This window comes from Dipodomys ordii, unplaced genomic scaffold, assembly GCF_000151885.1.
Source record: "Dipodomys ordii isolate 6190 unplaced genomic scaffold, Dord_2.0 Scaffold86, whole genome shotgun sequence".
Classification (NCBI taxonomy): Eukaryota; Metazoa; Chordata; class Mammalia; order Rodentia; family Heteromyidae; genus Dipodomys; species Dipodomys ordii.
In genome coordinates, this window is record NW_012267302.1 from 5,259,503 (window position 1) to 5,287,205 (window position 27,703).

The window sequence follows — 27,703 nt, forward strand, 5'->3', positions numbered from 1 at the left end:
CCAGAATGGTCAAAAAGAAGAAGGAAAAAGTAACTACTTAGCATTATCAACACCTCCATCATGACACTTTTTGTTGTTGTTGAGATGCACACATCAATAGAACAGGCAGTTCCACAAAGATTTACTTGGCAACACAAAGAATATCATTTGCAAAATCCTCCTCTACACAACCCCACCCCACCCCCACGGCACAGGTACAGTGAGGAGGGGCAAAAGTATGGCCAACGGTAACCCCAGCACAGTCTACCTTTTTTTTTTGTCAAAAAGCAAACGGCCAGACTTGCTCAACATTTTGCAAATAATATTCTTTACTTCACCAACATAGAGAAGAAAAATGTATCGCTACATATAGATTTGTCAACTGCTACGGCCATGTTCTACCTATGGCCAACAAATCTACCATTTTATCTTCCTTTTGGTGGATTTCAAATTTTGAAAAAGAAATAGCTCAGCATTAGATCAGATTGGCTTCGTGTGCAATCAGATCTGGTAGTTAAGGTAAGAGAAAACATTGGAATGACTGTGTCCCCTCCAGTGCATTTGGGTTTTGTCACAGTAATAGACCATACATTGAGAAGTCTGGCTTTAGTCAGTCATTCATCCAGAACATGAAACCCCCTTAAATGACAATAACAGAGACCCTTGAGTCTTGCCCCGAACTCTCCTCAGTTACAAAGGCAAAAGGCACAGGGATATCCACACCCTACACTTGTGCATCTGTTGCAACAAATGATTTACTAAAACAGAAACAGATGCTGGATATATCATTTTAGACAACAAAAGCCAGAGCATCTTTCAACCAGCTTTCTTCCAAAACTGTTTATAAGATTTAGGGAGCAAAAATCATGTTTAGTTCATCTGTAATCCATCCAGTGCCCCATCAACCACACGCTCTGTTAACATGACACTGTCCCCTTCTAACGGTGAGACCCTGTATTGAGTGGGTGTTATCTGTGTCACCCAGACCCCATCCCTCATCAGTAGGATTTGCACATAATTAAGTGCAAAATAAATAAATAAAGAGCACTCGTGTCTCTGAGCCCTGCTGTCTGGCTAATTTATATGAAGCTGATACTCTGCCACCTGGATGTCGGCTGTATTGGGAAAAGCACATATGGTACACAATAGGCTGCTTGTAATTTGGCTATGGAGAGAGCTGGGGGTCTCCCATCATGGCTCTACCGCAGGCCTGCTGTAATGGAGATCACTGTCCACCTGCGTTTTTGCTCACAGTAGTTCAAAAGGGTTTCAAGAACCGGACTCTGCTTTTACACTTTAAGTGTGACAAACACAAGGTGGAACAACTGAGTGACACCTTGATTGGTTCATCTCCTTCCTCTTGAGAAATCCTTTCTGGATACCCAGTAGGGCTGAAGATGCCAGGCTGGCCTGAAATGTAGGGGGCAAAGAGGTGCTGCATCAGCTTCCAAGCAAGTAACTCACGTGCCAGAAGGAGATAGTGAAGCAACCATTCCCAAAATGCACTTGCGCCCTAAGTGCCACAAACAAACTTACCGGCTCTCTCGGTTGGCAGACTTGTACTCAATGGCTATCATTAGGAGCTTTAGCTTCACAAAACACAGCCTGAAATGAAATGGAGAAGTCTCTCAGTCAGTGCTTCTGTGTGAACAAAGTCCCATAAGTGAACACCAATACAACCTGCCAGCCTCCTGACGCGGTCATTATCCAAAAGGATCCTCCACCCACCACCCAGTGCCCATGAGAAGGGGTGCAAACAACACCTCCCCATCTCCCCCCATGAAGCTCGACTTCTCCCAAGTGATAAGGTGCTGAGTGCGCCACATGAAAATTGAAACTCAGGTCTGGATGTCTAGACACAGACCGCGAGCAGGGATTGGTGCCTGGGGATTTACAGCGGGCCAGATTCATTAGTTACTTGGTTGGGTAGTAAAATGTTAACTACAGAGGGAGGGAGAGATTTGGAGCAGCTGGACCTGTTATTTGGATTCCATTTTGGTCTTTTGTACAAATGGCTCATACTGTTGTTCCAAGCAGACCCCTGTGTGATTTGGAATGATGGTAATAAGACCTAGCCTTGAAGTGCCCAGCACCTGACTAGAGCTCTGCCGCTTCTGGCTTTACCCAAGCTGCCTCACCTTGTCTTCTTGGGGCTTCAACGTGCAGAGCAGGCTGCTCAGAGGCTGCCTGGAGCCTGCCTCCCCCCCTGCACTCCTGCAGGCCGCTTCCCCCAGCCCCAGTGCCTCCCCTGCTACTGCTTATCTCTGACACAGATAGATAGATAGATATAGATAGATAGATAGATAGATAATTTTCAGAACTCCTCAAGCACTCTGGATGCAGCTGAAACACATAGCTGATTTTCCATGGTCCATTTTGAATATTACCTAATACCATGTGGCACCAGACTTCACCCAATGATTGCCTGGCTGTTAGGCACAGTGTATTGCTCCCTACTGGACTTTCCCTCCTGAACCAGAGCAACTTCTGGGAGTGTTCTGGACTTGATGGAATTTCCCCTGATGAATAGTGAATGGACCCTTTAATACACAGAAGCTCAGAGACCAAACGATTACCATTCATTGGGTTTTAAGTCTAAGTAAACAGTAAGAGGTGACATAAAGTACTTGTTCATAAAGATGTTCAGGGTAGTGTTATTTATACAGAGTGCACACATCAAGAGCAACCTCAGTGTCTAGTAATAAGGTAATGATTAAGAGGAGCCTGGGGCGACATGGTGTTAGGCAACATTAAAAATGACTTTTTAAAGCCGGGGGCTAGTGGCTCACGCCTGTAATCCTAGCTACTCAGGAGGCTGAGATCTGAGGATCACGGTTCAAAGCCAGTCCGGGTAGGAAAGTCCATGAGACCCTTATCTCCAATAAACCACTAGAAAACCAGAAGTGGCACTGTAGCCCAAGTGGTAGAGTGCTCGCCTTGAGCTGAAGAGCTGAGGGATAGTGCCCAAGCCCAGAGCTCAAGCCCCACGACTGACAAAAAAAAAAAAAAAAAAAAAAGACTTTTTGAAGAATATATAGAGATTATGAGATTAACAATTACTATTATATAAAAGGGGGCTGGGAAGATGGCTCAGTGGTAGAGTACTTGCCTTGCATGCATAAGGCCCTGGGTTCAATTCCTCAGCACCACATAAGCAAAAAGAAAAAAGCCGGAAGTGGTGCTGTGGCTCAAGTGGTAGAGCACTAGCCTTGAGCTGAAGAGCTGAGGGTCAGCGCCTAGGCCCAGAGTTCAGGCCCCATGACCGGACCAAAAACAAAACATATTATATAAAAGGGTACATACATGTAAATAACAATGCAATTAGGTGAATAAATATATACTCATAGAAATATATATTGATAAACAAACATTTCAAATACAGTAGAATTTTCTACCATGAACATTATCACTTATGTTTTAAGGACTCGTGTGTGTGTGTGTGTGTGTGTGTGTGTTGGTATTGGGGCTTAAACTCAGGGACTGGATTCTGTCCTTTAGATTTTTCACTCAAGGCTGGCACTCTACCACTTGAGTCACAGCTTCACTTTTGGAGTTTTGCTGGAGATTAAGAGTTTCACAGACTTTCCTGCCCAGACTGGCTTTGAATCATGTTCCTCAGATCCCAGCCTCCTGAGTAGCTAGGATAACAAGAGTGAGCCATTAATGCCCTGCTTATTTTAAGAACTTTGGAAAAACAAAAGATTGGTTGACTGGTAGATTGAAAAATAGGGTTATTTAGTTCCAGCCTGATAAAGAGATGAACTGAGTCAAAAGATAGGGGTGTTCTGATAGCTCCACTAGTTTCTCTACAAGATCCTCGAAGGAAATATTACTCTGGTTATTCAGGCTTCTTTTGATATCTCTATTTTACAAGTAGTAAAACTATAGCCCCTAAAAAACCATATAACTTGTATTAGGTCTCTTGCTGGCAGGTTATACAATAGCTTCAACTCCTGTGAAGCTTATTTTGCATTGGGAGAGGTAGGCAGTCAGTGAATAAGCAATAAATTTCCAGATGATAACAAGACCTACACAAGAAACAAATAATCATTTTTAAAAACTAGCATAAATGGGAATAAAGAGTATCTGGACAATGGGTAGGCTATCTATGATGGCAGTTCAGGAGGCCCATTCTGTGAGAATACAGAGAGCACTAGAGAAGGAGGAGGGAGCAGTCAATGATAAGGGAAAACAGTTTTCTAGGGAGTAGACAAAGCTAGTACAAAGGCCTTGAGGCAGGCAACAGCTCTGAGTATTTGAAACCAACCGTAAAACCTGCAGGGCTGAAGCTGAGTGAGCAAAATCCATAGTTCAGGAGATTAGAGATCAGAAGTAGGAGAAGCAAGGTCATACCATGGCATGCCACAGCAAAGGGTCTGCAGCTTATTCCAAGTGCATGAAAAAGACATGCAGTCAGTACAATAAGAGGAAGTGTCATCATCAGACAGGCTGGACATGCAGTTTGCTACTTGAAAGAAAGGTGCTGGTAAAGGCCTCGGCCTCTCCACATGAAGTGAGATCAATTGCTCCTTCCTACATGCAAGGTCGTGATTCCCTGGTCTTGCCTTCAACAGATAGCCGGATTTCAAAGGAGCATTTCCATCCAGGCATAGTTGGGCTCTCCCACTGATTTGCAGGTTTTCTGATTCCTGCCAGCAGACTCTAATGACCTGGGCTTTGTGTTTGATTATGTGGCTCACTGTAACACCAACACCACATCTCCAACAGCATGGGGAAATGCCCTTATTCATTTCTGTCCCCTAGAGCTCCACTCATGCTCCCTTTGTGGGGTTGTTCCTTCGAGCTTAAATCGTTTTCTTTTTTAAAAAATCATGTAGCTTATGTGATGTTTATTGGACCAAATTACCAGATTAGGTAACCACCATCTAATGTAAATAGTAGTTATATGCCAAAAAATCAAGGTGAAAGTGGATCTGAGCTTAGCATGGCTCATGCAAAAGTTAATTTGTTGATATCCTATGAGCGACAATCATTCCAATTTGGGATTCTAGTAGTTCGTGGGAGCAACGATCTTAATTGCTTTTCTGGACCCAGTCCATAAAAAGGAAGAATGGTTCATAGTAAATGGTGAATCATTTCTTCTTGACAACTACCATGCCATTTACCAACAGGATAGAAAAGGCAAGAAGCTTCCTGATGCAAAAGACAATGAAATCCACACAGCCTGGTATACATTCTTTAGCCTTATTTATGATGGGATCGAAGATCTGAGGGTTTTCTGGTCTTAAATTTATAGCTTCCTGACTTCCAAATTCTTACCTAAGGTGATTCTGCCATAGCCTGATAGAAACACTCTCTTCTTAAGGAGCCCTTTAACCCAAAATGAGCTGTCGCTCACTAGTCACAGGTAGAAGGGGAGAGAGACAGAGGGATGTAAGCCCAGTGAATATATGCAAATGGAGCCCCCTCATGCATTTGCAGACTTGGGCTCTACAAACTGTCTGGTCCTTATCTTTTTACACAGAAGAGGAAAACACAAGTCCTAAGAGAAAGAAGATGAAGAAACTGGTTCAAGGTCAAATATTTTGTATTAATTTTTTTAAGAAGTGAGATAAAAATAAGGTCTTGATGCAGTGTGTGGTACAGATGTCTCACCTACGAGGAGATAATTGAAGTTCACCAAGCAGACACAGACTGCTTGGACAACACAATGTTCTTAAAACTCTGGCTCCTGCCTGTACCCTTAGCTACTCAGGAGGATGAGATCTAAGGATAGGAGTATAAAGCCAGCCTTGGCAGCAAAGTCTGTGAGACATTTATCTTCAATTCACTAGCAAAAAGCTGGAAGTAGAGGCGTGACCTAAGTGGTAGAGCACCAGCCTTGGGGGGCAGAGCTAAACAAGAGCATAAGGTTCTGAGATGAAACTCCAATACACACACACACACATGCACACAAACACACACATGCACACAAACACACAGACATGCACACACACATGCACATAAACACATGCACACACACGCACACATACACACACGCACATACCACACGCACACGCGCACATACACACACAGAGCTGGAAAAGAGACAACAGGTGATTTAATAAAAAAATCTGATTTCATATGAAATAAAACATGGCCCCACTAGAACAACAGTGCATATGGCTGAAGTGACTGGAGCTGTGAAGCCTTTAGCTTGCCAGGGGGCAAATGCATTCTCCAAAGTGCTACCATCCCTACCACTCCTGATTGCTCAGGCCTTCTCAGTCTTCTCTCTTCCTTGTTAACTGCCTGAGCTCTCCAGGGCTCCATGTCTTTAATCCTTGCCCTAACAGGTAGACTCTGGGCACTGACAAACTACGCTGAATGATAAACAATGATTTAGACTGGAAGCAGAAATATGGCTTCCCTCTGGGAGTGATCCTGCCACAGAGAGTTGTCAGGGGTGTGGGCTTAAAGATGTCGAAGAGGTCCAAGCCTCTGGTGTGGGAGGATCAAGGAGGGAAGAGCAGACCAACACAAGGGGGCCAATGGGAAAGGCCAGACTCATACGGGTAATAAGGGGCGCTGAAGTGGTCATCCCTTGTTACTCTCTAGATTGAGCCTCTCAAGTACAGGATGCATGCTTTGCTTCTCTGGCATTTGAGAAGTAAAAGTTCATTAAATAACTGGATAAGTAAACACCAGCAGTACCACTTGGGATTTCTGGAGCAAAGAAGAACAGACAAAGAGGGAAAACTAGCAAAGTCTGGGCAGAACACAGGAAATAAGTATTGGACCCTGACACAAAATGCTTTTTAATTTGTGTTGTTTATTAGAAGACAATGAGTTGAAAAGGAAAATATAAGCTTGGAGTTGGTGGCTCATGCTTGTAATCCTAGCTACTCAGGAGGCTGAGATCTGAGTATGGCTGTTTGAAGCCTGCTCAGGCAGTTCCCTGAGCCAAGTGAGTCTTTATCTCCATTTAATCACAGAAAAAGCTGGAAGTGGCTCTATGGCTCAAAATGACAAAGCACTAGCCTTGCACACAATAAAAAGTTCAGGGACAGAGCCCAGACTCTGAGTTCAAGCCCTATGACTGGCATAAAAAAAAGGGGGGAAGGAAGAATGTAGAATGAAATAACAGCAGTAATTCACTCTGAGAACCTAATTTCTGCCTCAATCCATTATGGCAAAATGTAAGTCTAAGATACAGATTTTCTAGAGAGCATGTTACAAAAGATACAAGCCTAAAATAATGCTGTCAGGCTTAATGACCTGGGGTTAAACACTTACTTGCGCCATTTTAGGGAGTCAGGTAAAGGGGAATGGGTATTAAGCCATCTAATCCTTATGGTCATTCTTCTGGCTGGATCTGGTCTGTGGAATGTCAAGGTATACAGGACTGGTGGGAGGTCAGGAAGATCAGGGCCCAGTAAAGGAAAAAAGCAAGAAGGGCTTCACAATATGATAAACAGAACAAAATGAGCCATAAGTTAGCAAGAATTTAATTCTTGTAAAGTAAAATATCCTAAGATGTCCCTTGGAAGAAGTTGTCTGAATGTGAACATAATTGCAAGGGAAATCAAATAACTCCTTTCTTCAGGAAAAAAATGTCACTTGTAACAAAAAAGGTCTTAAACGAGCAATCTGCAATAAAACAGTTGTAATATCAAGTTAGATTGCTTTCCTGATAATTGTTAAGTAGAGTTCTACCAAATTTGACAATGACATTATACAAAGCCCTCTATTTTTTTTTTGCTAGCATCATCTATTAACAATAGTAGTTTCAATCCAAATGCTCCTGAAACAAAGGCTCTTAAGAATTTGAGTACAACTGTTTCTACCTAGCCAGAGGGAAATAAATTGTTCTTGCCATTAAATCAGCCCCCCTTTGAGTGGAAAGCTTACTTGCTGGTGTGAATTAAACATGGAAACCTATCACAGAGTTTGCACCAGAAAGAGTCTGAAAAGATGGGTTTGGAGCTGTTAAAGATGACTCTTTCACCAGGAAGCGGTCAGAGGAGAAAAGTGATCTCAATCATACCCTCCGTCCCCGGCTCCTCTAGAAAGCAGCTGTCCCTCTCCAGCCACCCAGAAGCTTTAAGAACATCAGGCTGACTAAAGACTCAGAACAGGCATTCTGTACACATGATGGGTTGGGAAAGCAGGACTGTAGCATCCAGGGGTTAAAATTGAACACATTCATATTCAAGAGCTTTGTTTCACAAATGATAGCTTCTTGAGATAAAATGTCTAGTTACAATACTTGTTTTGAAACTTTGTAAGACTTAGCACCAAGGAAAGAGGGGATTTAAAATGTTTCTGGAGATGTTGTCAAACTTAGTCTGCCTGCCTGCCTTCCCTCCCTCCCTCTCTCCCATCTTCCTTCCTCCCTCCTTCCCTTCTTCCTCCCTCCTTGCTTTCCTCTTTCCTTTCTTTCTTTCTTTCTTTCTCTCTCTCTTTATTTCTTTCTCTTTCTTTCTTTTCTTCTTTCTTTCCTTTCTTTTTCTCTCTTTCTCTCCCTTCCTTCTTTCCTTCCTTCCTTCCCTCCCTCTTTCCTTCCTTTCCCTCCCTCTCTCCCTCCTTCCTTCCTTCCTTCCTTCCTTTTTTCTTTCTTTCTTTCCTTTTCTTTCTGTCTCCCTTTTGGCATTGATACTTGAATTTCAACTCAGGGCCTGGCATTGTCCCTTAGCTTTTTTGTTCAAGGCTGGTACTCTATCACTTGAGCCACACCTCTACTTCTGGCTTTCTGGTGGTTAAGTGGAAATAGTAGTCTCAAAGATTTTCCTTCCCAGGCTGATTTTAAACTGAGATCCTCAGATCTCAGCATCCTGAGATTGTAATTGTCAGCCAGCAGTGCTCAGGCCCAGCTGAACTAGGTTTCATAACAGCTTTGTTAATGGTAGAATGGAAGGGCTACTCTTAAACATATGCAACACACACATACACACACACACACATTCACATACACACACACACACACACACACACACATACACGCCCTCCATACCTTTCACTACCATACCTAAAATATTTGAACTTCAAAAATTTATATTTTATAGCATATTAGCATTTGCCTATGGTATGAGAAAATGCATCTCATGTAATTTGCCATTGTTATTAATCAAAACATATAGTGTAAGGAAAATCTGTGTTTGTATTGTATACCTAGCTCCAGTCAAGACCAGCATTCACCCAGTTCCAACTGTACTTATTCCCAGGCCTCTGTATGGAAAATTCTAGACCTCTCTGACTCTGTAGCCTGCCATTAAAGATTTCAGTGGATTTTATGGTTAAATGCTAACACAGAGAAAGATTCCTAGTTCCCTTATTCCAATATTATATCCACCTCTGTATTCCTATATTACAAAATATCTAAAAACAAGTGGATAGACTGGGTCAGTTCTAAGAAAACACTTTTGAAAAAGATGAAATGTAAGCCTTTGTGTACATTCTCACTTACATGGGTGCTCATTTCTACAGCCTGGCGAAAGAAATCTATTCTACAACAGTTTGGTAGTTTGGTCAGCTTCTTCTTCCTCCACACTCAAGATGGGATGTCTTTCCCAAAACACTAACCATGTCACACCACCTGAGATACATTAATTATACTGTTCATTGGGAAGAGTGGCTTTTGCTTTCTCTGGACAGACTTAATTGTAAGCTTCTTCAAGCAACGGCTTTTGAAAAGTCTGTTGGTGCATTACAACACAGGACAAGAGCATGCTTTTTGTGAAATCTAGAGATACTGACTGTAGATGGGGTAGTAAGAGGATGAAGAATTCACACATAAAAACACACACACACACACACACACACACACACACACACACACACACACACAAATGATACCCCATCTTGAGCAGCTGGGAACACCTCCACTTGCAACTGATCCAAGGCACAGAATTCCTGCCCTTTAGGACAGCTGATGGAGAATTGACTGGAGTTCCCCAAATTAAATACTCCATATCAAATGTAAATTTTAACTGCTCCATCAACTGCAAAGGGGCAGAGAGACACATCATATTTTTAAATACATCTTTTGTCCTAATCCCTCCTGAGCTGTAAAGCCTGATACAATTAAGCGTTTATACTTGGCAAGTGGTGAGTGACTGCCTAATAGGCTCACCATGAGATTCGGAGCCTGGAACACGGTGTTCTCCCCACGGTCGGCAGAATTGCTGAAGCTGTGCTTTTCTCCAGCTCCTTCTGCCCACCTCCCTCCTCTACTCATTACCTACCTGAGAGCAGGGGAGCGCATCCTCACCCCCACAAGCTCTTGTATTGAAAAGATTATCACTCCTTCCTCCCAAAGCAGTATATGTGGAAGTATATCTGATGTGATTCTTTCTTCTAAAGGGAAATCGATGTGCTCTCACTGGCAAATCCCAGAGACTTGTATGTCCAGAATATTCTGATGGACTATGAGACCTCCTGTTCCTACTCCCAGGCCCCCACTTTTTAGAATACCCACTCCCCTCTTTCCCTCCAAATTGAATCCAACCCCTTCACAGGGCAAAGGGCAAACGAGGGCTAGCCTCATTTCCAGAAGCCTCTTCTGGTCATTCCCATGCGAGGACACCCTAGAACCTTCAGTTTCTACACTCTACATGTCCCCCAGCCCCACACGCATCTGGAATCCCTGCAGATGTATAATACTTCCCTCAACCAGATGACAAACTGGCACTGAAGGGGGAACCAAATCCTTTATTTGATATTTGTAAGTATAATTATTAACTCTTCATGTGCATGCATGTGACCAAATTGCAAGTTTCTCCAGGACTGGCTCTAAGCTCGGCAAAATTGTGGAAATATTCCCAGTTCATTAAATATCTAGCCTATTGACTAGTGACAGATTGACCAGAGAACTTACTAAATGATACTAAATGGAAGCTAGGTACAGGTGGCTCACGCCTGTAATCCTACCCACTAAGGAGACTGAGATCTAAGGATTGCCATTAGAAGCCAGCCGGGGCAGGAAAGTCTGTGAGACCTTTATCTCTAATTAATCACCTAAAAGAAACTTGAAGAGAAGCTGTGGTTCAAGTGGTAGGTCACTAGTCTTAAGCACTAAAGCTCAGGGACAGCACCCAGGTCCTGAGTTCAAGCACCAGGACTGGCACAAGCTCATACAAAAAAAAAAAAGTTAATAAAAGTGAGGACTATTATAATGCATCTTTGTAGCTGCTTCTATGTCAGAGGTATGAGCAAAAGAGACGGGAGAAGAAGAAAGGATATAAATTAGCGGTGAGAGCTCTGAAGGCCATTCCTATTTTCATAGATGAGGAGGTCTGCACCAAGCCCAAGGTCAGGCAGCTGAGCTGACACAGGAAGGAGGTACACATTTTGCCCCACATCACATATCCAGACAGTGGCTGATCTGGGGTTTTGACCCCAGTCTTTTGTGACTTTCACCATTTATATATCACAAAAAAGTGATCTCAGATGGCATCTTAGTCCTTGCTTTCCTACTGCGGCCTGGGCACTGGCCACCTGGATCCTTAAGGCAGCTTGCCAGTGGGGAGCGAGATGGAAAAGGGAGCTAAAGATGGCTAGTGTCAACTCTCAATAGGTATCAATAGATAGCCTTCTCTCCTGTACATCCCTGAGCTCTTCTGCTGCAGTGTTACTGCCACAGAGTCCCAGGGCCAAGGGGGCCAGGCAAAACCAAGAGCACATGTTTAGGAATGACTGGTTCTTTTGAAGCAAAGAGAATATTCTTCCCAGCATCCTGGGAAGGTAAAGGCCATGCCCACCAAAGAAGCCCAGAGATGATGACTTTGAGGTAACACCTCAAAAGTCCCTTGATTTCCCTGGCCTTTTCTGCTCGAGGGCTTCTTCGCTCTTCTCAAGCAGAAGCTCCTTTGCTTATCCAGTTAAGAGAACTGACCATGGGCATGGAGGGGTTCAGCACCCCACTTCTTTTCCCTATACAGGTTAGGATTAGGCATGGAGCATGGGAAGGGCAGTCAGGGATTTGTGTGGCATGGCAGAGGACAGACTCATTCCTCCGTCCCTGGAGACTGCATAACACCCTATGTGAGGAAGGAGGGACTGTGGGCAAGAAGCACACACAGAGATCTCAATCTTAACACAAGCATGCACCATGCAGCCCAACTACAATGGTAAGCATTGGCTAGCACATTGCAGCAGTGGGCTTCAAAATAGAGAATGAGAGGGAGGGGGAGGGGTGAGATGAAATAGATGTTTCCAGGCCTCAGACTTGGAATCAGACTCGTGCAGTTTGCTGGTCAAAATGTAGACTTTTCAGGACTTAACCCAGCTATCAGCATCTGGAGATGAAGCCTGTATATCCCTCCATAGTAGAAGCTCCTAGGAGTGAACTTAATGAACTATTATTCAACTGGCACATACTCCAAGTGGCCCCTAATTGTACAAAGACTCCATCTTGAAATCCTGGTTCCATTATTTGCCCTCCAAATGGCTGGACACAAGAGTACCTATGTCCCCTGAGCCACAGTACCCTTGCTCATAAAACAGAGACAGTTAAATTAATAGAAACAACACAGAACTGTTATGGGGGAGTGGATAAATGAGAAAATGGAAAGAAAAGAAAGTGATTTTACATTTTGTCTAAATTAGTTTCTAGTTTTAAGACAAAGACATATATTTTGATCATATACATGGTTGGCCAAAAGTGCTGAAATATACAGTCAACATATGCAATTGATTGGCATGAATGGGTGTGTGTGTGTGTGTGTGAGCATTCTCCATGAGGTTTTTGTGCTCAAGGCTACCCTATCACAATTGAACCACAGCTCTCCTTCTGGCTTTTTCTTTTCTTTTCTTTTGGTGGTAGTTGGAGATAAGGGTTCCATGAGCTTTCCTACCTGGGCTGGTTTCAAAGCAGGATCCTCAGATCTCGGCCTCCTGAGTAGCTAGGATTACAAGTGAGAGAGCCAACAACACCAGCGAGCTTGAAATGTTTTTAAAAGCTAGTTTGGCCTCTGCTCCTCCCTCCTCCCATCCAGCCCCCTTCCTGCTGTTTTGGGAAATGACTTGAATTTCACCTACAGATCTGTCTCTCTTATCTGTTGCTTGAGTGACTTTCTCAGCCCCTGAGAAAGCTGCAAGCAATCCCATGCAGTGATCCCAGCCTGTAGGGTGGCACTCTGCCCGCCCAGGGGAAGAGTAAATTTATTTCTTCTCATGCTTTTAGACATTATTGGCCACATATTGTTTTAGTGCGGCACGTAATTACAGAAACTGCTCTGAAAAATCTGTATATTTTATCTGTGCTTTATTATACCCAGAATACGCGCCGCCCCCCCCATTCTTTTTTTTTTTTCCAATTCTCCACGAACCAGCTTAAAATATATTTTGGCATCCTTTATGTCATCTGGAAATTGAATAGCCAATTCTTACTGTAATGAAAATACTTATGCGCCAGCCCGGTGATGTACAACACTACACTCTAATTACGGCTGTGCTTTAATTAACCTGAATTGAAGAGTGTTATCATTAAACTGCTGGTAACTTTGAGTTATGGCTTTTCTTTAATTTAAAGTAGAAAACACAGATAATTAAGCCTCCAGATAATCAAATGCTTGAGGAGAGCTTCAATGTTTTGGGATGTTCCTAAATCTCATTAAGTGTCCTTTCTTTATTGATTAGTTGCACCTCTGCCGAATCATTGCATTAAACGAATAATAGCACTAAGTTGAATACATTCTCACTCCCATCAGAAGTTGCTTTTTTTGTATTGTAATGCAGAAGCTTTACCGAACAAATACTAAATTCTCTGACAAAAAGATAGGTCTAAAAGATTCTCCCCCCTGGGGACATGTTCTAAATAGGAAAATCAATCAAGGGAAATATTGGAGCAGTCTCTAAATCCTCTAGACCAGGCTGTTGAACTGAAAGCCAGTGAAGTCTCATACCACCCAAAAGATCAAGGTTAGCCAAATTGCCTGTCTATACAGGCCTGGGATTATTGATGGACATTTGACCTTGTTTAAGACATTAGGGTAGGGGGTAACTATATATATATCTTTGGAGGCAGATAGCATTTAATAGATGTGAATATCCTTGGTGGCCATCTCAGGCTTACAAGAGGGGTCAGAATCTAGTTCTTATGTGAAATGTCAGCAAACATGGCCTGCCATAGTTCCAGTGCACCACTGTGCCTATCCCAGTTGTAACCTGTAGGGGGAGCAGTCCTCACCTATTTTAGGATGAACTAACCCCATATCCAAGGTCAGAAGAAGATAGTGGTCATGTCCATTTTTCATATATGGACATTAAATATGATGACTGCATTTGCCCACCCTTCCTCTCTCCATTTATCAGCCACCCTACCCCTTGACCTCAAACCTTTCCCCCGTGACACAAAGAAATGACATTTTGTTAAAGTGTAAATTAGTTGTTCCTCCCCTGCGTGTACCGCATTTTAGTTTATGTTTGTGTATATAAGTATACAGTATTTTAATATGTAGTTACAATATTTTTAAGGTGTAGTTAGTATTTAGACCTAAATTCTACAGATGAGGAAAAAAAATATGCGTCCTTTATCTCTCTGAGCCTGATTTACTTCACTTACCTGGGGGATGGGTGGGGTTGAAGAGCAAGGGAGAATGATGATGAAAGGGTTACATTAATCAAGATGTGTATTCACAAGCTGACCTGTTGAATTGGAACCCCTTTGCACAACTACTTAAGGACAATAAAAGATTAATTTCAAAGTAAAAGAGGAGGGTGACAGGAAACACAGAAGTGCCCGGGGAGCTGTGGAGAAACTACTTTTCACTCATAAATACTAGAAAACACACTGGGCAAACAAAAGGTGCTTCATGGTCCTCACACTTTTAACACCATAGACCCCCCTCCACTTCCCCTACCACGTATGCTATGCAGCTCAGACCATTTCTGTGTTACACACTTGCAGCTTCAATCACATTTAGATAATGCCAGAATCCGCTAAGTCCTGCTATAAATCTGGATTTTCCATCCTAGGCAGGATGAAGTCCAAGGAGAAGAAAGCTCCTTGGAGATAGTGTCAGTGTCCCAGGTCCCAGGGCCTCTGAATGGTTAACTTCTTCCCACAGTTTAAAAGAAAAGAAAAGGAAGAAATAGCTCTCCAAGAAAGGAACACATGGGCATTACAGCAGGGCATCCATTTTCAGAAAATAACTCCTTCTGAATCAATTACCTATTCACTTTTCCAGTCCATTTAACATTTAAACTTTCGCTTAGAGACAAGGGTAAACAGCCAAACTATTTTGGAGTGCTTGGGGCCTGGTCCTAGGGACTGGCAGAGAACACCTGCTGTGTTCACTGAGAGGAGACTTCTAGGTAAACAGAAGCAGCCCTCCCCAGGCACCAAGGAGAACAGGACAGAATAACCCAAAGGAGCTCAAAGCTCCCCACCCCCCTTTAATGTAAAGGTTGCTCTGGTTTCATTGCACACCTTCAGACATTCCAGAAGCTAGCCTTGGTTCCTAAGTAAACACAGTTTCTTCTCAGGTTTTAACAGTGAGACAGGATGACAAATCCTTCACAAGGGGTAGTGGGTCATGATTAAAGTCCCACCACCACAAATGAAATTACGTTTTCATTTAGTTTAACTTGAACCCAATTGCTGAGGTTCTAAGTAGACAGCCCAAAAGAGTATCATGCCTTACTGGGGACATCTGGACCTCCTGAGGCTAGGTCAACTCCTAAGTGGCCACTGTTTAGCCTGGAGGACTGTGGAAAGCTGTGGCTGTCAGCCTCTGATCTATCTGGTGCACCAACCAGTCCAGGAAGCTAAACCTTGGTACTCTATAACATGGCAGGAGGGCCATGTAAGAGCTCCATGGCTGAGGCCTTTTCCAAGCTCTCGCTGTACACTTGGTTCGACATTTCTTAAGTCCATGATAAAAGTACTCTTCATTGCAACTTGGTCTTTAGTGTTGCTATAATGTGTCTTGAGTAGATGGTAGATTAAAATCTCTTTATCCAGGGACTGGAAAAAATTGGTTTCACCCAAGAAGCTGGGAGTGTGCTTAGCATGTATTAGGACCTAGGTTAAATCCCTAGCATGAGGAATAGAAGGGAAGGGAAGGGGAGAGAAGTGAAGGGGAGGGGAGGGGAGGGAAGGGGAGGGGAAAAAAGAAGGAAAAATGAAGGGAGGAAGAAAGAAAAGTGGGAAGGAGTGAGGGAAGAAGGAAATAAGGGAAAAAGGAAGGAAAGAAAAAAGAGAACATAAAAATGAAGAAGTGAAAAGGGAAAGGAAGGAAAGAAGAAAATCAGAGCGGCACAGCTTCCTAACAACCTTCATACAAATGTCTAGGACACAGATGCATAATTCAAAATATGGAAGTTAAATACAATTGATAGGTTTAGTACAAATGATGCAGGCACACCCATGACTCTCAGGCTTGCAAGAAAAATGGGAGTTGGTGGACACTTTGAAGGTAGGGACTGTATCATGACCACCTTGCTATGTGTCAAACATGCAGAGCTGAATGCCCAGGACCCTCCTTAGTGATTACCAAGTGTGCCTGAGCAAGTGGCAGGCAGGGGTGTATGACACATCCTAAAGAGCCAAAGAACATCCAGTTAACTGTCACTTACTCACAAACAGTAGGGAAGGACAAACCCACGAAGGCACTGGAGAGATATTCTGTGTACATTTCATTGGAGACTCCTTCCAAGTAGTATTTCTGCCATGTGTCTTCCTCAATCTAAACAAGAACACAACAAAACAAGGATTTAAAGTACAACCATAGACTCTAAGAGGAGAACTTGAGTTACAGCCTAACAAACCCAGGAACGCACTAGTTAGACAATGATGACCTTCCTGTCTTATGACCTTCTTAGCCACCAGAAACACTTCCACAGCATCCACTGGAAGTGTTTAATGATATGGAGCACTCTCTTCAAACACTACTTGTTCTTAAACCTGATCCCTTTCTTTCTTTCTTTCTTTCTTTCTTTCTTTCTTTCTTTCTTTCTTTCTTTCTTTCTTTCTTTCTTTCTTTCTTGTCAGTCGTGAGTGTTGAGCTCTGGGCCTGGGTACTGTCGCTCAGCTCTTCAGCTCAAGGCTAGCACTCTACCACTTGAGCCACAGCACCATTTCTGGTTTTCTGGTGGTTAATTGGAGATAAGAGTCTCACAGACTTTCTTGCTTGGACTGGCTTTGAACCGTGATCCTCAGATCTCAGCCTCCTGAATAGCTAGGATTACAGGCGGGAGCCACCGGTGGCCAGCTAACTGAGCCATTCCTTTTTTTTTTTATTGTAAAAATATTGTGCAGAGTGGTTACAGTTACATGAGTAGGGTAATGAGTACATTTCATAGTGAGCATTGTTACCTCCTCCATTGTTTTCCCCCTACCATCACTTACTTCCCCACCTCCCCAACTCCTCCTCCCCCCCCCCGCCCCGGCATTGTAAAGTTCGTTTTCAACATAGTGTCCTGTATATCTCATCATCACATTGGGTCAACCTGCATCCCCATTTAAGCATTCCGCTATACCCCATCCCCTCCCCAAATTACAAAAATGTATATACAAGATGTAGAACACCAGAATCAAATCCAGTGAAAACAGGGGTTATACCATGGGAGAAGAATATACAAAAGAAACAAAAGAATCACATAGTGCATTATAAGTACATTAAAAACAATAGCAAGAAAGAAAAAATACCTGTGTCCCTGTCTTGGGGTACATTTGGCTTAACATTATCTCACGTGGTCATATGTACATAGCCTTTGACCTTCTCTGCTTGTCCATTGTAAACAAGGGAAACCATGGGACCTATGTTTCTTTGGGCCCGGCTTACTTCACTTAATATAATTTTTTCCAAGTCTTTCCATTTCCTAACAAATGGGGCAATGCCATTCTTTCTGATGGAGGCATAGAATTCCATCGTGTTCATATACCACATTCTGTTGATCCATTCATCTACTGAGGGACATTGGAACCCAAGCCATTTCTATAGTTGTGGATTCATGGTACTCACCCACAATCATGATGGACACATCAATGAATTCAACATTTTTCAAAGAGCAATTTTGCTGTCTCATCCAAAACTTGTGTCATTATGTATTTTTAAATACAGCTATTCCATTTAAGTGTTCATAACAAACATATAAGCAGGGAAATACACAAAGATATGTGCAAGACTATCCTTTCTAGTCATGACAAAAATGGAAAGAAATCCACAGGTGGCATACCTATACAACAGAATACTGCAAAGTGATGAAAAGGTTACGATAAAAGTATCTGTTCATAGAAATTTAAGTAACATGTACACTCACAAAATCACATGTATATTCTAGTCCTATTTTTAAAACCACAAAAAATACTAGAAAATTTTATACCAGAACAAAGAGATTCCTGAGTGCTAGAATGATACAGATTCCTGTAATGTCTTGAGGCTTTTAAGAGCACACATATATTACAGTGAAACAGAACAGTTCTTCTCTGGGGAAATAGGTTTTTACACTCTACCTTGAGTATCATAACAAAAGTGCACTTTTAGAGGGGTCTTATACCAAATTTCATTGTAGTAAGTATCTTTTCCTAACTAAGCAAGTTGAGCTGGCTTTTTCAACACATTTATTTATGCTAGGCATTTCTGGAAGGATTTTTATATTGGAATCAAACTTTGAAAATAATATAGCAAAAGAGGGATGGAGGGAGGGAGGGAGGGAGGGAGGGAGGGAGGGATGTAGGGAGGAAGGAAGGAAGGCAGCAAGGAAGGGATGGAGGGAGGGAGGGAGGGAAGGAAGGGAGGGAGGGAAGGAGGGAAGAAATCAGGGAGGGAGGGAAGGAGAGAGGGAGGGAGGAAGGGAGGGAGGAATCTTTAGGATGCCCTTGAGTTGAGGATCTCTCGCTGTCTCTCTGTCTCTGTCTTCCTTCCTATCACCTCAACTCTCTGTGCCAGAATTAGGGCATAAACTCAGAGCCTGGGTACCATCCCTTAGTATTTTTGCTTAAGGCTAGTGCACTACCACTTGACCTACAGCTCTACTTCCAGCTTTTTGGTGGTTAAGTAGAGAAGCTTAGAGACTTTCCTGCTCAGGCTGGCTTTGAACCACCATCTTCAGATCTCAACTTTTTGGATCGCTAGGATTACAGGTATGTGCTACCCAAGTCTTTCTTTTTTAATTGTGGGCCTCAAACTCCAGTTCTTTGTGCCTCTAGCTCCTGAAGTTACTGTGTGTGTCACCATACCCTGCTCCTTAGCCACCACTTCTTCTGTTCTTATGTAAAAGTATCTTGCCCATGACTGATGTCTCAATTAACTGGGCAAAATGTAACATGTGGATTTGAAGGAGATGTGGGTGGAAAGCATGAGAGAGACAGCCCTCATATATTGGGGACACAAGACAAATGTACAAATGAACCAAATGCTTCCCACTTCAATGCTATTTGTCTTCTTTGTCCACAGTCTGGGTGGTTAGATTGTAAGGCTGACTTCATTAGAATGAACCATTTTCAACCTACTCTTACAGGTTAGGTAGCAACTGTGATGCTGCTGAGTGTGTGGGTTATCCACAAGTTGGTCTTTCCTAGAGTGGGGTCTTAAAGAAAAACAATCACAACCATTTCTGTTGCGAGACAGTTTGATTTCAAAAAGTTAACTGCAATGAGTTCACCTACTCATGAACTTGTGAATTCCTCCAATTCAAAAATCTCAATAATTTGCTTTCAGAAAGATATCTTTTTTTCCCCATTTTAACTGATCTGAGGAAATTTTAGTATGTATTAGTAAAAAATTTTACAACCCAGAACTTTCAGGAGAGCACTATGGTCATAATATATTTTGTTTGTAAATAGGATGAGATATGAATTACGTATTGTCTTATAACCTTGTGCTTAACACCAAGAACGTGACAGTGAATAGAGGTCTCTGGAGAAAGTGAAGACACTTATGGTCACTGAAATTCCCCTTTTACACATGACAGACCTCCTGTCAAAGCATAGAAGCATCGATTCTATGATACAAAAGTGCAACCAACCCAACCTACAAGTTCCTCCTGAAAATAGTTGCATGCTCCTCTCCACATTGGCGTTGTCAACGTATTTTTAACTCTAATGTGAAGACACACTACCCAGCAGGGGGAAAAAATGAAGAAAAGGGGCCAAAATGACTAGGAGAAAGGTGCCAAAATTAATTTTCCAGCCATTCAGCAATCAGTCAAAGGCAAACCATTTCCTGAGGCCACAATTCATCCTCTGGTTGTCATATCATACCCCAGCTGTTTCCGAAGAACGCCCAGCAAGGATGAGCAGGTGGTGTGCTGTGGGTTCATATTCATCAAATCCACACAGCATCATCAGGAAGAAGGGGAATAAGCCATTGGGCTAGCTTGTCTACCCCTTCCATGGTTTTATTTATCTACCCTCCATTATCTAATTTTTCAACCAGTCTAGTTTAACCTCACAAGCAAAGGGTTTTAACACCACTCCATGGGACAGTCTGCCATGGAGCAGATTTACCTTCCCAACTGGAAATATCAGCCCTAACTCCTGGCACAATCTTACCTTCCTGATTGCCGATTCTGTGTGTGTTACCAACGATCAGTATGTAATGATGCCTTTTATTTTTTTATGCTTCCTTTGATTAGAGAGAAAGTGTGTTTCTCTAATGCTAACAGCCTGGTGAATGTGAACATTTCAGCTTTCCTGGCTGAGGTCTGTCACAGTCACTGTGATTTCTGTTCCCAGTAAAGAGTCTGAAGAATTCTCTCAGTTAAAGCCAAAACAATTCTGATAAAACAAAAACAACCATCTATGGCTGCCTCTGGAGCCATACAGTGAATCCCCAAAATTATCATACACCAATCCTTATTTAATTGAAAGCAAGTACATTGCTTTAATCCATATATATGCATATATATAATGCATATCAAACATAAAGAACTAAAGGGAAATTGTAGAAACCAATGAACATTATGTTAATGGCTGCACTAAGAAGAAATGAGTCATAACATCTACATACTAGGGCTGCCCCAAATGGAGAGCAGGGGTTAGTGACTCTGCATTTTATTACATTTATTATTTTAAAATAATCTTTCTGAATTTTCAGTGAATTGTCTTCTAAAGGATGCAGTTTTAAATCACAGCAGTGTTTAGAATTAACCTAAGAATGTATTTTCAGATATATAAATCACACAACACATTGCCACAGTCCCTACTAATGTGACAGTCTAAAACAGAGTTCGGTGACATGAACTGGCTGACATTAGTTTAGATGCTATAAAAACCTATTTATTCTGACAGAGATGAGACAGCACCCACAGAATGTGTCATGCCCCTTGACTTCAATAATAAACTTGGAATCCGAATTTATGTGTTCTTAGCTGACCACCGAGTAGACTTGTTAACTAAAATGAGTGGGATCTTTTACACCCATTCCTTCATGGTGCAGTCATGTTAGGCACTGGGGAAAATCTGATGGAGTGATGCAAACCCTCATTTGTTGCTGGAGGGAAGAAAAACAATGTTAAGGAAAATAGGGCATTGTCCAGACTTCACCAAGCTGTTTGAACTCTCTCTTCTATTTCCTTCTGTGCTTTGGGTACCTATGAACTTTGTCCCCATGTTGATCAAAGAGCATGTGGTTATTTCTTTCTAACCCCTTCCCAGCTTGTGCACTGTTCAGTATGAAGAATCCTAAGACCAACTCATAGGATTAAAAAAAATCAAACGAGAATCATGTTTGTTAAGATCTGCACGGTGCAGCTCACAGAACAGCTCCCTGCATGGCTTTCTGGTGTGGAGTGAACCAGTGATTAAGTGGGAGCCTGAGGAAGAAAGCAGAGGAGAATGATGATTTGCACCTTTCCAGAGTGTACTTCCTCTCTTTGCCAAATGGCCTATCACAATTCTGTGCTTCTTGGATGAGGGCTCAGGTCAGCAGCCTTTCTGAGAGTATAGCACTGGTTTTCAGGGACTCCATAACAATTTGGCATTCGTGATTATGGCCTATTTCACATCACATTTTCCAGAAAGAATGAATAGGATGAAAGGTTCTCAGATTTTTTTCCAAAAGCCTCAGAACAATGTCAATTAAAACAAATTATTGCAGATTTGATGTGTTGCCAGCTAACGGGCTGCTTCAGCAGAGAATGAGTAAATAAACAACTCCAAAGATTAATTTGGGAGGTGGACTTGAGCCAAGTTCCTTATGCTCCCAGACAAGTGGACTGCAGATTATCAAATGAGATTTCTTCCATCAGGTAATATGGGGAAACAAATCAAAAAATCACATAAGGTTTAGAGAGAAATTACCAGACCACACCACAGGCAAAAACATTCAAATACATGGCATTTTCCTCACAACATCGCTCTAACCCAGACTATTTGTGGAGAGATAAGAAATGCCAGACAACGCAGCCAAGCACCAATGGCTCACACCTGTAATCCTAGCTACTCACGAGACTCAGATCTGAGGATCACAGTTCAAAGCTAGCTTGGGCAGCAAAAAGGCCAGAAGTGGAGCTGTTGCTCAAGTAGTAGAGTGCTAGCCTTGAACACAAAAGCTCAGGGATTAGCACTCAGGTCAGGTCCTGAGTTCAAGCATCCAGTCAGATAGACTGAAGATAAAGAAAAGTATGTACAAAGAGAACCATGCAAACTTTGAAAAAGAATAATTACCTAGGCAAGAGATTAGTGTTAGTTCCAAGTGATAGTTGTAGGTTTTTTTGTGGTTTGTTTTTCCTTCTTTTGTGCTGGTATTGGAGCATGTACTTAGGGATTGGGCATTGCTTTTTCACTCAAGGCTGGTGCTGCATCTGGACCCACTGCTTCACTTCTGGCTTTTTGATGGTGAACTGGAGATAAAAGTCTTAAGGACTTTCTTGCCTGAGCTGTCTTTTGAACCATGATCCTCAATCTCAGCCTCTTGAGTAGCTAAGATTACAACCATTAGATATCAGCACCCAACATCTACTTTGCTTTAATGGAGACTGGAAATACTGAGGAGATGAAGGGCTCAGAGTGATTAGGACAGAAGCTACTACACAGCAAGTGCTTTCTGGGCTCTTGTTGCCATTTGCTGTTCTCAGAGTATCTGATTCTTCTAATATCTAACAGTTAAGCAGCCATCAGAATGTGAGCCTCTCTTCTTTGATTGCAGGTCCCTTAAGATGCTCTTCTTCAACTCTACCTTCTAGAAGAAGGAGAAACATCACGCCTTGCAAATAAACAACATTTGATGGATATTTGCTGAGTTGAGCTAAGTAGGTGATCCGGACACAAAAGAAACAAGCACTTCTAAACATACATCTGTAGGAATAACTTCCTATCATTTAGTGTTAAAGCATGAAATGAACCAATTTGCTGGAAAATTCTGCAGTCTAACAGGGAATATGTATAATTGGGTCATTTTTTAAACTGCCCCCCCAAACTTCTTACTCTGAGCAATATTTTCTGGGAAAAACACTGTCATCACAAACCATCTTTGCAAATGGCTTATGGTTTTACAAATTTTAAATCCAACAATTTGGAGATTTGAGTTTGAAAGAAAGAACTCTTCAAGAACTGTTATCTCAGCATCACACCAACAGGAAGCCTTCTTCCTGCAAAAATTCCTCCCTTAAATGAAAATAAAGACAACCCTGAGATGCCACCTTACCCCAGTCAGAATGGCCCACATCCTAAATTCAGCCAACGACAAATGCTGGAGGGGATGTGGAGAAAGAGGAACCCTATTACACTGCCGGTGGGAATGTACATTTATACAACCACTTTGGAAAGCAGTCTGGAGGGTCCTCAGAAAGCTAAATATTGACCTCCCCTATGACTCAGTCATACCACTTCTAGGCATCTACCCTGAACAACAGGAACTAGTATACAAGGACACGTGCACCTCCATGTTTATTGTAGCACTGTTCACAATAGCCAGGATATGGAAACAACCCAGATGTCCCACCACAGATGAATGGATCCAAAAATTGTGGTATCTATACACAATGGAATATTATGCAGCCATCAGAAAGGACAAAATAATGGCATTTGCAGGGAAATGGATGGAGCTAGAAGAAATCATGTTGAGCGAGGTAAGCCAAGACAAATGGCATATGGTCTCCCTGATAAGTGGGTGTTAAATCCAAAATATAAGGAGATGTGACAAAGTAAACAAGACTCAAGAAACAAAGGATCTCCACTCTTCATGTCGAATCATTATTTAATGACCCCAGGCTGATGTACCACATATATGGTACATTGGAGGGAAACTAGAAGCAGGACACAGAAACAGGGAGAAACAGGAAAACATACAACAGCAGGACCCATCAGCTGCACTGGTTATTGATCAAAACAAACTAAGCAACTCAATGGCAGCGGTAGGAGGGAGGGAATGAGTGGAAAGAGGGAACAGCTGACACTAAGTAAAAGGAAAGAAATGTACATTTCACCTGATGTGGAAGAACTAACTGTACTGTCAAAGCTCATAGAACTCATAAACTTTATAGACCACAATAAAGACAATTTGCCCCATGAAGGTTAGAATGTTCGTGACTTTAAGTATCACTATCCCACAATACTGTGAAATTTGTAAATTTATGTAATCACTTAATCACAATAAAAAATTGCTATAAAAAAGAGCAAGCTTCATGGATTTTTCAGGCATTGTATTTTCTATTATAGACTCATCTCTACCACCCCTCCCCATCCCAATATTTCTTTTCTGATATTTGCCATCCCCGTGTCTACCATGTCATCTGTGATATTTGCCTTGTTTCTCATTTAATACTCCTCCACAACATTCATTTCTGACTTTTCCCCTTATCTTCCCTCTTAAATTCATCCACTGGATGATTCATCCAAAATAATGATTCTTAGAAAAATTTTGCTCTTCATTGAAACCAACTTGGAATAGAATCATCTGATTACTGACCAGTGTAGGCCAGAGGTGCTTCTCAAAATCTGTAGGATGCATTTCATAATGCTTGAAGACTTTTCGCAGAGGTCTTCCTTGTTATAGTTCCCATTCCCCAGCACCTCAGGTCAATATAGATGCCCCTTCTTTGTATTCTCACATTACAAAAAGCATTCCTTTGTCAGAAAAATCCCTGGGGTAGTTTTCAAAATATTCACATGTCTGCACCCTTTGTTTTATTGTAGTGATGGTATTTTATCTGGTTTCTCTGCTTCTTAGAGCTTGGACTGTAAGCAATCAATAAACATTTCTTGAAATCAATTTGAAAAAAAAAATCCTCCCTTGTCCCTTTTTCCCAGCCTCGGTGGTGACGCTCTCCTCCCCAGATGACTAATTTCCTCTTCATCTTCTCCTGGTCTTCAGTGTTTGGATTCCAACATCAAGTCAAACAACAATTCAAAAGCAAATCGTCTGAGAACACAGAAGGCTATATTTAGCAATTTCATTACTCCTAAATTCTAAAACGAATGCCAAGAACAACTGTGAAATTATTGGTTTTTTAACTCAGAGGAGAGGAAAGGAGTGAGAAAGAAATATTTAAATTGGCATCGAAATTATGAAGTTGTCTCTCTCTCTGTCCCCCTGCTCTCAGTGTTAATCCTGAGGTTTGAACTCAGGACCTGGGCACTGTCCTTGATCTTTTTTGCTCAAGGCTAGTGCTTTACCATTTGAGCCACAATTCCACTTATGGCTTTTGGGTGCTTAAGTGGAGTTATGAATCTCACAGGCTTTACAACCCCGCCTAGCTTCAGACCTTCATTGTCTGATCTCAGCTTTCTGAGTAGTTAGAATTATAGGTGTGAACCAGTGCCCATATGAGCTTGCTTTCTGATAATATACAAAAAATAGAGAATTATCTATGACTTTGGGGGAATGTTCCGTATTTTAGATTATTTTAGATATTAACTAGGTTAACAAGCCATCATACCTTATAGTGGATGTATCTGAGGTTTTACTTGAAAGTCTTCTGAGTCTAGTACTCTCCAAACTTTGATGTACATGTACCTAACCCACGTAGACTCAGAAGAATGTAGTCCTGATGCCATAATGTAGGAATGAAGTCTAAAGTCTTCTAACCCATTCCTAGATGATGCTAAAGCTGCCCATATATGGACCCCACTTGGAGCTATGGCCACAAACAGTGAGGGACAGGAAACAATGATTCCCCATTTAGTTTCTGAGGACCAGGGATTGGGGGAAAATCCACTGCAGCCTAAAGGATTTGAGATAGAGATTAAAATTCTTTTTTTCCCTGTAATACCACCAAATACTGGAGCCATTTACAGAGAAAGCTTGCAGATAATTATATACAAGATGGGTATCCTAGTTTTGGATTGTTGTGGTAATTGGCCTAAACAAGATTTCAAGGGTCCATTTACCTATTCAGTCTCTCGCTATTGACCCCGTGACCCCAATAATAGCTCCATCTCCATTTGAATGTGTGCTATGTAGATACTATAGCAATAGAGCATGCTTATACTTAATTCAATTAGAAATAAAGTTTGAGACAATAGCCCTGATTTGCACCCATAATTTCTATTCAACTTTCCAGTTTAGGAAACCTTATTGAGAGTGAGGATACCATTGCTCGCCAACCCAGTCCTGTTTTAGTGACAGCAGATTCCAGGTACTTATGTCTTCTATTGCTGTACAATATGGCCTAATAAAGTCGAGCCAAAGAGACTAGATTTCATTTCAGAGCAAAGGGTTTGGTCATAAACTTTTGCTTTCTGGCTGAACAGAGTCATTCCAGCCTCCAGCATAAATTCTGCTAGCTTTAGGTATCAGAGTGATTGGGAAGCCAAATGGGTTATTTGTGAGCCAGGTATCAAAGGCAGAGACACCAGGTTTATTGTGTATTCATTGTTATCTGAACAATCTCTTGCCAGTTACAGAGTATTTTCACAGGAAGTTAGAAATGACTTCAGAAATTCGCCTTCGGTGGCTTGCTAGAGTGGATTTTAGGTCTCATCAAAAAGACATTTGGTCCAGAGATTGGAAGTAGGCAGTCTAAAAATTGGTAAGGTATTTTGCTGGGCTTGGAGAATAGTGTGGTGGGGGAGGAGAACAGACAGTATGATACTGAATACTCACTGCATGTACTAGCAAATAGAGAAAATCCTAAGCACAGGCAGTGTGCTCAGGGTTCAAATCCTCGCTTCATCATGTATTTCCTGAGCCAATTTCTGTAAGCATTAAGCCTCTCACCTTCAATAATAATACCTACCTCTAAGAAGGTAGTTAGAATAAGATAACAGATATACAGCAGTACACAGCCTGGGAAAGGCTATATTTGTGTAGGTGCATGTAATATAATCATACTCAAATATAGCATTTAGTCAGTGTGCACTTTGTAGGTAATGCATAATCTTCTGACAGTCTGCTCTCAGTGTAAATATCAGCATAAGAAAGGATGATAGTTTTGATTATAATGAAGGTATCTCTACTGCCAAACAGAAGAACATGAACCAGTTGGATGGTGGGCCTCTGATTCATGGCTTCCTATTGTGCAAAGAAGCTGAAGCATCCCTGATTGTCATCTGGAGGAAAAACCCTAAGAAGTTTGCCCCCAAAAGGCCAACAAATATTCCATAGAAGTCTTTCCTACCCTCTGTGGACTTTCCTAAAGACTAGTAAGTTAATTCTGAGTCAAAACAATAATGAGAGAGGAGCTAAGCATTTGAAAGACTTGATAGTTTCCCCAAATATGAAGTGCACACCCCCCCACCCGCCCCGACACAGGATAGCCCAATCTAGCCTTCTGAAAAGAGTTGGGAAGGAGGTCCTGGTGGCCCGAGATAACCAGCTCCTGTAGGTTCTAGATAGGATGCTAGCCTACCTCCTCTAGTGGTTCTCCCTAAACTCTCATCTTTCATCTTTTTCTTATC

General features: G+C 41.9%; 1 protein-coding gene across 1 annotated transcript in view; it reads right to left on the reverse strand.

Moving 5' to 3' along the window:
* The window catches only part of Kcnma1 (potassium channel, calcium activated large conductance subfamily M alpha, member 1), a 697,588-nt gene that overhangs the window by 140,243 nt on the left and 529,642 nt on the right, over positions 1-27,703 (reverse strand). Inside the window, exons 15-16 of the mRNA XM_013025679.1 lie at positions 16,498-16,607; positions 1,516-1,584 (exon numbers count right to left, since the gene is read on the reverse strand). Of these exons, the coding sequence (XP_012881133.1) occupies positions 1,516-1,584; positions 16,498-16,607 (179 nt within the window). The remainder of the gene's footprint in view (positions 1-1,515; positions 1,585-16,497; positions 16,608-27,703) is intronic.